The sequence below is a fragment of the Melitaea cinxia genome, chromosome 16 (genome assembly GCF_905220565.1).
Source record: "Melitaea cinxia chromosome 16, ilMelCinx1.1, whole genome shotgun sequence".
NCBI lineage: Eukaryota > Metazoa > Arthropoda > Insecta > Lepidoptera > Nymphalidae > Melitaea > Melitaea cinxia.
The window spans coordinates 4,749,550-4,761,768 of NC_059409.1; the positions used below are offsets into that span (position 1 = coordinate 4,749,550).

Consider the following 12,219-nt stretch of genomic DNA (forward strand, 5'->3'; position numbering starts at 1 on the left):
GAGGCGCTACTTAATACGCCTCCAGTAACGCCCCTGTGCTCCTATCGGGCCAGGATGGGAACCCGGTCCTGCTAGACATGGCGTCGTCGGGATTGTTCAGAGGTGAGCCGGACAGTCTCCATGGAGAAGTCTGGCCTTTTCGCCGAGGCCAGCCTGTCGCTAGAGGGCTCCTGTTGCCTGCAGATCCGGCACCCTCCAATTAAAGCGACTGAAGGCTCCCGCAGGGATTTGGTCGAATTGCATCCCCAAGTGTACCGACATACGGTCTAGGAATGTTTACCCGGGCGTCCTAGATATCACCCGTAAATGGGTTCTCCTGCAATACCAAAAAAAAGTATACTAACTAGCTAAAGATTAACTTTGTTACCAACAAAGTTAATCTTTAGCTTGTTACGGCTCTATTTATAGAGATCGTACGACATTTATTTTTAAAAAGTAATTATATTTTGTGCTAGAAAAAAAGTTTTTTGTTAAAAATATATGATTCAGTAAATTTTTATATTAATTTTGGAAACTGTTAATGTTATTTGTAAATGGAGATTCAAGTTCCAAAAATAACAATTACAACAAAATTTTTGCTTTACCGTTCGGAGTTTCGTTTTTTTTTTTCATTTACCAAAAACTTGAATATTTTAAAATTATTTCAAATTGCTCTTATACTAATAGTATGTTAATAAGTACCTAAATCAATACTCAGTGATGCAACAACTAGTTTGCTGGAAATTGTAAATTAGGTATTTCACGCTTTGTTGGCCACTTGTAATTAAAATTATTTTATTAAATGAAAAAATTTAACATCCGCTAACAATATTATTTTGAAGGGGACGTTTTAAGATTTAATTAGTGAAAACATATTATACAAATAATAATTATATATCTTTTGTATATTTGAAAAGTACTGGTAGGTTTGATTTTGAGTCCCAAAAAGGTTTTGCAAGAATTTTGTGTTCCAGTTTCATTTTATTTATTTCTAACAACAATTTTTATAACGTTTAAACATAAATTCATGCGTATTTTACTGAAGTTCATAGTCAAATCGCCAATAGAAAAATGTTTTGAACATTATTAAGTAATGACTTAATAAGCCCTATGCGAAATTGGTAATCCCTATACAATGATTCAGTCTGTAACGTCCCCTGCTGGGCATAGGCCTCTTTCTCAATGTAGGAGAACGATTGGAGCTAGCTTAATCTGCCACACTGCTCTACTGCGGGTTGTCGGATACAAATCAATTGTATTTTTCTTGGTGAACCAGGGATCATCATACCAGTAAATTAGGTTTCTACTGCTCAACGACATCAATTTAATTATCAAATCTTAGCAATGTATCTGACCGATAGTTGTTGTTTAATACAATAATTATGTGTGGGGCTCGTCCTGACATGCCTGGTTACGCGCTTCCAAGCTTACGCCTGCCTATCATCCGGACAGATCCTCTTTGGTAGCATATAACTAGATGTTTTAAATTATGACAATTGTCACTAGATGGCGCCGATGCGCGGTGAACGTGGAGGCTCACCGGCCAGAGCGGCCCGCGCGTCACTACCGCTCCCGCGCCGGCTCATCCGTCAGATAGCGCGTCACGTGGCCTCAAGCGGCCGCTCTCTTCGACGCCTTGAGGTCTCCGGACGCGTCATAGACAACTTCGACGACATTGACGATGGTTCCGACGAGTCTGATATGGACACCTCTCAGCCTGCGTAAGTTACATTACTTGTTAGGGGTACTGCAGAGATACGTGTAGGTATACCTACAGATTAAGTGTGTTTAAATTTGGATCTAGTTGCTACTAGAATAAAGTTTAGTTTCGTATTTCTCTAGCAAAGACGTGTACTTAATTTTACGCTATCCCATTTTATGAGCCCTTGACAACCAATCTAACTTGTTTTAGATATATTATTATCTAAACATTTTTGAATATCATATCAAAAATTGACCGCTCCAGCGGGATTCGAACCCGCGTCTCCGACTGACCGTGTCGGCGCTCTAGCCAATTAAGCTATGGAACGATGTACCCGCTAGAGCGAAATTTTTGATATGATGATTTTTATTTTCGGTTTAAGCGAACCGTGGCGCCGTCTATAGTGAGTTCTTTACAGAGACCCGTAACTATTCAAAGTTTCATATTACAATGAAAATCTTTGACAGGAGACGACACCATGCTATTATTAATACCTACGATTTTATTTTTGTGTTACCCCCACATTAGGAATTCTAAACATTTTTGAATATCATATCAAAAATTGACCGCTCCAGCGGGATTCGAACCCTCGTCTCCGACTGACCGTGTCGGCGCTCTAGCCAATTAAGCTATGGAACGATGTACCCGCTAGAGCGAAATTTTTGATATGATGATTTTTATTTTCGGTTTAAGCGAACCGTGGCGCCGTCTATAGTGAGTTCTTTACAGACCGCTCCAGCGGGATTCGAACCCGCGTCTCCGACTGACCGTGTCGGCGCTCTAGCCAATTAAAAAAATGTTTAGAATTCCTAATGTGGAAACAAAAATAAAATCGTAGGTATTAATAATAGCATGGTGTCGTCTCCTGTCAAAGATTTTCATTGTAATATGAAACTTTGAATAGTTACGGGTCTCTGTAAAGAACTCACTATAGACGGCGCCACGGTTCGCTTAAACCGAAAATAAAAATCATCATATCAAAAATTTCGCTCTAGCGGGTACATCGTTCCATAGCTTAAGAGGAAAGGGTACCGAAGAGACTTTTCAAAAATAGGTATTTGAATAAAATGTTTCTGTCGCGCTGCATGCCGCTACCGCGCCCCGCGCCATCTCCGCCCCGTTTTTTCTATGTGTGACTGTCGTGTTGTTAGTGTGCGTGCGCCGGCTATTCAGCTATTAATTGTTGACGATATTTTAGTATTCGCATCTTTCGTTTGTGATTGACTACGAGTACATATAGCGCATAGTGCTATTTTTCTGAATTTGGCTTGTTTTATTGAATTTGTTCTGCATCGTATTGCTGTGACTCGGCTTACTATTATTGAATTTCGTAAACTACTTATTATTTATGTTTTATTATTTTGAATTTGATACTCTTTGTGACTTGATACATTACTATATTTTTGTGGGTAATTATCGAAATACTTAGGTACTTTATTTATGAATTAGGTATGTAATTACATGGTTGAGGTGTGTGTAAGAATGGGTAATGAAATACATACATAATTATAGTGTATACATGTAGTACATAGTATAAGTGTAAGTATAGTATATATATGTAATGTAGTACATACACAGTATAAAAATGTTTGCCGTAGTACCTATATAATTTGTAATGTCTCATGTTTGTCGTAGTTATTAATACATGGGTATAGGTTATATATATTAATTAACATATAATTGCGGCGATATAACAATGGTTAAAAATAATATTATAAATAAAAAAAAAAACAAGAAAAGCCGCCTGCGTGAAGAACAACTATTAGAAAGTCAATTGAAAAAGCTGGAACAAGATAAAAATTCACATCACTTCATTCATTTCAATCACACCAATTTCAAACATTATGTACTGTACACTTACAAAAATCATGAAGGCGACTTTTTCAATTATTATTTTATTTATGTTTTTTTAGTTAGGCAAATTACGTAATCGATTGAATTTTTTTAAAGAGTGGTTGATTAACATGACAACATAATAATACACTTTATTGAACACCAACAGAAAATAATAATACGTATCAGATTGATTTTTAACCGACTTCCAAAAAAGGAGGAGGTTCTTAATTCGACTGTATTTTTCTTTTTTTTTTGTATATATGTTACTTCAGAACTCTTGACTGGGTGGACCGAGTTCGACTTGTACGCAAAGGAAAAAAAGCCGACTTCAATTACATCGACATGTAATACAACAAAGGTAGACGAAAATATAGTCAAGTAAATACGCGTTATTAAAGATTACTCAAAAATTTGTTATCAGATCTCGATGAAATTTAAATATGACTACACGATAAATATCAGCTTTCGATTAAATTAAAAATCATCAAAATCGGTACACCTAGTAAAATGTTATGCGGCATAATACAACGTAGGTCGACGAAAATAGTCAAGTAAAAACGTATTATTTATATTACTCGAAAAGTTGTTGTTAGATCTCAAATAAACTCAAGTGAGACCAAATGACACACACCACCTTTCGATTAAAAAAAAATTTGTAGAAATCGGTCCACTCAGTCAAAAGTTCTGAAGTAACATACATAAAAAATACAGTTAAATTGAGAGCTTCCTCCTTTTTTGGAAGTGGGTTAAAAATAGAAACCGATTTTACACGTCTATAGAATTCCTAAGTCAACAAGCTTGAACAGTGAAAGATTTAGTATAAACGAAAGAGGAGTGAGAGGGAAATTCAAGAAGTAAGCTTTCCTCAGAACGAAAACTGCGTTAATTGGAATCACTAAGAAACTTTAATCGTCGTTTTAGATAAGCAGGTACAACAGGATTAAAAAGAATAGAGTAAAGTAAGTTGAGAATATACGTATTCCCGAAGTAAGGAATTGGGTGCCACTCAGGGCGTAACTACTGCCGTATCAGCCGTATCAATGATACGGGGCCCCCTATTTACAGGGCCCCTAAGGTGTGTAAGCAAAAATTAGTAAAATGTTATCCACAATGTCACTTAATCTTGTGCTTCCTGGAAAAAAGAATAAAAAAACTGTCATACATACCTATAGAGTTTTAACTTCAGAAATGACTGAAGTCTGAAAAGCAGTCCCCTTTTATCCGAGTCAAGCGTGCGCCCAATTATTGATAACATTCTGTATCGTTTATTTCGAGATTTAGTTAATCATTATGAACAATGAATTAATCTTTTTTATATAAGAATGGGGCACACAAGCAGACGAAGCCATCTGATTTATAACGGCTACCGTCACCCATGGCCTTTAGAGAAAAGATGTAGACACTAGACGCTTTAAAACCCCCAAACTTTAGCAAGGTCATTCCACACTTTGAATGTACGCGGAAACATTGCGCACGAAGCTCGCACATTGGTTGCAAACCACTGGTGGATACAATTAGCACCACTAGACTTCTTGACATCGAAATAATGCAGAACACGACAAACGACACTGCTCATAGTGCACATTACGCATCGCGTGTTCGCACCGTGGAATGCTCGGTGGTGCTTTTCCCTCATCGTCAAGAGTTGAATTCGACGCAAAAAGAGTGCAAAGAATTTCGCTTACTTTTTCGCATAATATGCCAGAGAGCCTTCAGGTTCGCGCAATGATGGAAGTATAGACTAAAAAAGTTACCTTCGACAGCTTTTGTAAGAAACAAAAGGCATGGGTTCCATTTGGAAAGCCCAATAGTCTCTCGCCAATTCTGCTGTGTTTGAACTTTGCCCTAGCGATTTACTACCTGTAAGACCTGGAGGCAGCGTTGAATCTCTTCTTCAGGTTATGCGCCTGTGAATCCCCCATATAGATGCGGAAGATTCATAGGAATTCACTAATAGTATTGGCCTCACAGGCTGAAGCGAACGATCCCCCGCATCTATTGCTGCAGGTCAAGGCTAATAACTCTCCAGCTTGGAACTACAAGCTCTTTAAATTAGCTTAAAATCCGAAATTCAAAACATTCATTCCATTAAAGAACTCATGAAATTATTACTGATAAAATTCAATAGCCTTGCATCCAATTTTCCGGAGGTATTAACTTGATATTTTTCAAAACTAAAACTGATAAAAAATTACCTAAGGATTTCGATGGAACAGGAACAGCTACAGCAGACTACACTCACTATTGTCTATTCTAGGAGGAAGTTATAACTTATAATCAATAAATATTTATTTTAATTCAATGCAAGCATTTTTTTGTGAGAAATCTTTACCCATCATTTGCCTGCCCCCCCACTAATTTTGATACAGGGTACCAAGGTTCCCGGGGTTCCAAGGAATGCTACGCTAGTGGGGCCACTTGAGTTTTTTACGCAATTCAGAAATATGATTCTATTTGCGAAGTCCAAATACGAATCGCATAGGTACATAGATTCGACCAAATTTAATAATCTGCTCCTCAGTAATGTCAAGAAAACAACTAAGCAATTTTTTACCGATGAAAAAAAAAACAGAGGAGGTTCTAAAGTCGCTACGTACCTATATTTATTTATGTTTGACCATGCATAGCTTTTTACAAAGTATTCCGAAATTGATAAAAAAATATATTGGAAAGAGTAAACCCCGAAGTTGTTTTTCGCCTAGGAGGCGAGGAAGAAGCGCGGCTCGCAGCTTGCTTGGCATAGGCATGGGAAAGAGCAGTCCTAATTTTTTAAACTTTCTTATTGTATTTTTTATTAGTATTACGGTAATAATAATCATAATATACTATTTTGAAATCCTTGTATTGAGCCCTTGTGATACCAAAAACAAACAACACAGTTATTTACCATAATTATCATTGTTATTTGTTAGCGAAACCCTTCGTTAGCCCAGGTTTGCACAGTGTTACAATAAAAACCGCATATACAAATACGGTTTTATTGTAGTTATGAAAAGAGAAATTATTTAATTTTGTTAATACGAATTTTAGAAAATATCGACTAAAAATAACATCACTAGTGTATCGATATAATTGTCGACTATGAGGCATCACTTCGCTGGCGTATATACGTATTGCTTTGACCCTTCCCTCCCCCAGACCTATCCCCCAAAAAGCAAGAAAGGGACAACTGCAGCTCAGACCGTTTTAGGTATATAATTTTTGACCAAAACAGTGTTTCGTAGTCGACTGTTTTCTCCTCAAAACATGGCAATTTTTTAAAAAAATTTTTTTTAGAAAATAAAAGAAGACTTCGGCTATGCCCTTATGTTTTCATTTTTTTGAAAATATGCATATATTTTTTTTAATGAGTGTCTGAAAATGTACAAAAAATTATGCAATATTTCGAGTTTTTGAAGTCTCCTAATTCCTATGATAATAAGAATATGAAAAAAATCAAAACATAGGGGCATGGTCATGGCAGCAAAGAGTTCTATGTCACAAAAATATTTGATCTAGTGTCATTATCCAGGGAGAAAACAGTCGACTACGTTTGTATGGAGAAAGACCCGGTACCCTTTCCTCTTAATTGGCTAGAGCGCCGACACGGTCAGTCGGAGACGAGGGTTCGAATCCCGCTGGAGCGGTCAATTTTTGATATGATATTCAAAAATGTTTAGAATTCCTAATGTGGGGGTAACACAAAAATAAAATCGTAGGTATTAATAATAGCATGGTGTCGTCTCCTGTCAAAGATTTTCATTGTAATATGAAACTTTGAATAGTTACGGGTCTCTGTAAAGAACTCACTATAGACGGCGCCACGGTTCGCTTAAACCGAAAATAAAAATCATCATATCAAAAATTTCGCTCTAGCGGGTACATCGTTCCATAGCTTAATTGGCTAGAGCGCCGACACGGTCAGCCGGAGACGCGGGTTCGAATCCCGCTGGAGCGGTCAATTTTTGATATGATATTCAAAAATGTTTAGAATTCCTAATGTGGGGGTAACACAAAAATAAAATCGTAGGTATATTATTATCTTTTAAATCCTAGAAATGACCTTAGTTTTATGCAATCTCTAACAGTGTCAGAACAGTACGTTACTACGAAAGTACGAATACGAAACTAACTTTAAGTCACTAAGATTCAGAATCGTAGAAAGTGACATTTGAAATACTAACGGAAATATACAACAACGGCCGCTTTATATGATAATAGTAAAATAAAAAAACAAGAAGTGGACTGAGATTTATTTAAAATAATGCGTAATTTAAATATTTGTACACTAGTACAGAATTGTTTGTGTGCTAACCCTTGACCAGATTTCCATTTAATACTCAGTCCATTGATTTTGTAATTATGTCGCTCTGGCTTGCATTGCCTCGGTATACATTTTCTTTATTGCTACAAATTTCTAAGAATTAATCAGCAAAATAAGTACATTTTACTTTCAAATCGTTAACCGGCTCAAGCATTCCAAAGGCTTCTTACTTCCTCTTAACTTCGTAATTTTGAATGTTAGCTAAAATTATTTTCACCATTCCTATAAGTAATCATAAATAAGAAAATAATAATATTTAAAACCTAAAAATTGTAATTGCTACTAGTATATTTGCATTTGTAATATGATTTATTTTCTGCTAACGATAGTTATTATCTAGGATTCGAGGCAAACATACAAAAACAATTTTTTTAATATTTAGTTGACATGGACAACATTTTAAAATAATATTAAAAACATTATTCATTTTAAAATCGAAGAAAAACACAGTAAGATTTCTTTTTATAATTTTATAAATATCATTACGTATACAAGTTTTGTAAATAAGAACTTATTTAGCATTAAAAACCTTTTAATTAGTATAAAAATAATTTTGTTTGCACGCAAACGAAAAAAAAAACCGACTTCAATTACATCGACAAGTAATACAACTAGGGTTGCCAACCATACTTTATAATAAAGTATTTTACTTTATTTTTGGTAAATATACTTTATACTTTTGCATACAAATAAAGTATATGAAAATACTTTATTTTCAATCTTTACTGTGATGCGTGAAACAAGATACTCATTATGGGTACTTAACTATTTAACGGTACACATAAGGTAAAACGGATGATGGAAAGGATTTAAAATTACTGAACGAAATGTTAGATGACAGATGTGGTGTTTTGAATGTGACAGGACAGGTGACAATCTGACATTTGTCACAGATGTCACTACTCACTATCAACGATATTGTAGAAAAATTGACCGTTGGCTTTGTTTATATGCAGTTAAGGAATCAATGGTTGGAAAAATTGTTTGACCTTAGCGAAGATAACTGGCTTTCAATACTCCCTAACGTGTCCTTAAAAAATGCGGTTAAATTTGAAAATTTTGAAATGATAATTATAAAAACTAAATTACAAGACGGATTAAATGTTAAGATGCAGGATATATATTCCGAATGTATAAGACAAAAAAAATCACTAATGATGATAAAAAAATTTCAGTGAAAAGTACAGTTGAAAAATGGCAATATATACTTAAAAATGCACCTGATAGCTTACCAAATATAAAAAAAAATTCTTACTTACTTTCTGTTCCCACTACTTAAGCTTTTACTGAAAGGGTTTTTTTAGTAATGAATCTAAAGTAGCGAGAAGAGAGAAATATAGCGTCAATAAATTTAATTAGAAACGAATTTTTATTTATATAAATTTAAATAATGATTTTTAAACAAGTTTGAAACATTTAAATATAACAAAAAATTGTTAGCATGTGCTAAAGGCACACAAAAATACGTTTTTAAAGCAATAAAAACATAAAATTTGAAAAATACTTTTTTTTTCTTCCAAATACTTTATTTTTTCCTATCCAAACCATTTTATACGTTTTTTTTTGTCAAAAAAAGTTGGCAACCCTAAATACAACGTAGATCGACGAAAAAATAGTCAAGCAACTACGCGTTATCAAAGATTACTCAAAAAGTAGTTATCAGATCTCGATAAAATTTATATGTGACCACATGATAAACATCAGCTTTCGATTAAATTAAAAATTGTCAAAATCGGTACACCCAGTAAAAAAGTTATTACGGATTTTCGAGAGTTTCCCTCGATTTCTCTGGGATCCCATCATCAGATCCTGGTTTCCTTATCACGGTACCAAACTAGGGATATCCCCTTTCCAACAAAAAAAGAATTATTCAAAATCGGTATATCCAGTAGAAAGTTATGCGGTATAATACAACGTAGGTCGACGAAAAAAGCGTCAAGTAAAAACGCATTATTAGATATAACTCGAAAAGTAGTTGTTAGATCTCAAATAAATTTAAATGGGACCAATTGGCACACACCACCTTTCGATTAAAACAAAATTTGTCGAAATCGGTCTACCCGGTCAAAAGTTCTGATGTAACATACATAAAAAAAAAAAAAAAATACAGTCGAATTGAGAACCTCCTCCTTTTTTGGAAGTCGGTTAAAAAATAATAATGACTTCCTCTCGTAATTAAATTACTTAATAATAAATACAATATATGAGACATTGACATTACGAGTACAACGTCCTACGACGTATTGTGTCTCAATTTATGTTCAAATTACGCGTTAAATTCTCTTGACTAAATATGAGGGCTTGCTATCCCTCTATATTTACCCGGACATAGTTGAGGGCGTCGTGTGAACGAAAAATTTCATAACCTGGAAATATCTTTCATAATCTTTTTGTCCACAGGAAAATCTAAGAAAATTTTGCACATATATGGTAATAAATTAATTTAATTGTTTATTATTAAAATATATAACGAAATTTGATAGAAAGGAATCAATATTGTTATCACATTGGCCAACCTATCATATCGTATTCACGCAGTAATTTTAAGCCTTTTTATTATCTAGTCTCATACAATTCGTATACTTTATCATCAATCAATGACAAGTGACCGAACTGGCGCTACGTGATAATACTGTTATATTTTAGGTTACTGGGTAAGGAACTAGATAGAACAAAAAAATGTGATTGATGCGTCTTATACAATATGAGTTTTCATATGACCTATATGTTAAAATTTTATGATTAAAATTAGTATAAGGTGCTTATGCCTAGTTGTCGGACGTAGAGGAATATTTAATAGTTTTTTTTTTCTTGTTCACCGAACTCTATTTTAATTAAATATAGAAATAAAACAAATTGAAGTCTAGAACGATATAAAGCTCTAATCTCAGCAAGGATAGTGTTTTTTTTATTTATTAAAAAATGTAATTTCACACAAATTGCAGCAGAAACGAAGCTTACATGCAATTTTAGTTCACAATAAAAGCTACTGCTGGTTCACCGGCTACGTTGCGTAGGTGTTCTATATTTAACTATCTCTTCTAATGTAAGATTTTTCAAGGATATAACGCTTTATTGTTATTTTCGCTACAAAAAATAAACATTAAAACTTGTTACATACCAAATCACCAAAAATTTTACTGGCTTTATTAAATTCATACATCTGTAAAAAAAAATCTACATATTGCGCTTTTTTTTATATTTATTTGTTTTGCTTTTTATTTTTTAATTACTTCAATTCAATAGATTTTTAATTTGAAGTGAATTGTTTAAAATTGTAACCCTTTTATAGATGTAATATAGAAATGTGTTAAGAATAAAGTCATACAAAAAATGTATAAACATATTAGGGTGGGCTTATATATATATGTATACTTGCTGACTCCGCAAACGTTGTTTCCCCACATATGTTATTAACCCCCTTATCCCCCCCCCCCCTATAACTTAGAGGTATGAAAAATAGATGTTCAATTGATTCAATTCCGCGACACGAGAATTTTATATATTACATTGTATATTTCAGTAAAATATTGAACATTCATAAGGCTTGTGAATTTCTTTATCGTACTTATTAAGCGTTACATGCACCGCATTTTACTAACATGAGAAAGACATTAATCGCATTTTTGCGATTAATTTATGGTTAAATACAAAAAATGTTTTGAAATACATAGTAATATACAGTTCTGAACACATAGTTTATTAACCGATTTTGATAATTCTTTTTTTGTTGGAAAGGAGATATCCCTAGTTTGGTACCATGATAAGGAAACCAGGATCTGATGATGGGATCCCAGAGAAATTGAGGGAAACTCGAAACCCGCATAACTTTTTACTGGGTGTACCGATTTTGATGATTTTTAATTTAATCGAAAGCCGATGTTTATCATGTGGTCACCTTTAAATTTCATCGAGATCTGATTACAAATTTTGGAGTAATCTTTAATAATGTCGGTTTTTCTTCGTTTGCCTGCAAACACTTTTTCTCACTTGTTCTTTATTAAAAATGTCTATTTATTAACCGACTTATATCTTCTTATATATAAAATTCTCGTGTTACAAATGTTAGTTAACATACTCCTCCGAAACGGCTGGACTGATTTTTATGAAATATGATAAAACAAAGTTTGCGGGGTCAGCTAAGTATAGTAAGTATATATATATATATATATATATATATATATATATATATATATATATATATATATATCACTTCAGCCTGTAATATCCCACTACTGGGCATCGGTATTGGGTTTGGGTTAATAATAGGCGTTTATATTCTAACTTCTCTATACTTTATTCTGTACACGCGGACCTTACAAAAGTAAAAAATACAGCAGAGCAATTAATTAATAGACATCTTTAGTCGCCATCGAGGACAAGAGAACAGTGAATGGAT

General features: G+C 33.9%; 1 protein-coding gene across 1 annotated transcript in view; it reads left to right on the plus strand.

Annotated features, from left to right (window-relative positions):
- Positions 1–12,219, plus strand: part of LOC123660838 (forkhead box protein N3-like) — a 34,170-nt gene that overhangs the window by 8,512 nt on the left and 13,439 nt on the right. Inside the window, exon 2 of the mRNA XM_045595869.1 lies at positions 1,486–1,700. Coding sequence (XP_045451825.1) covers positions 1,486–1,700 — 215 coding nt within the window. The remainder of the gene's footprint in view (positions 1–1,485; positions 1,701–12,219) is intronic.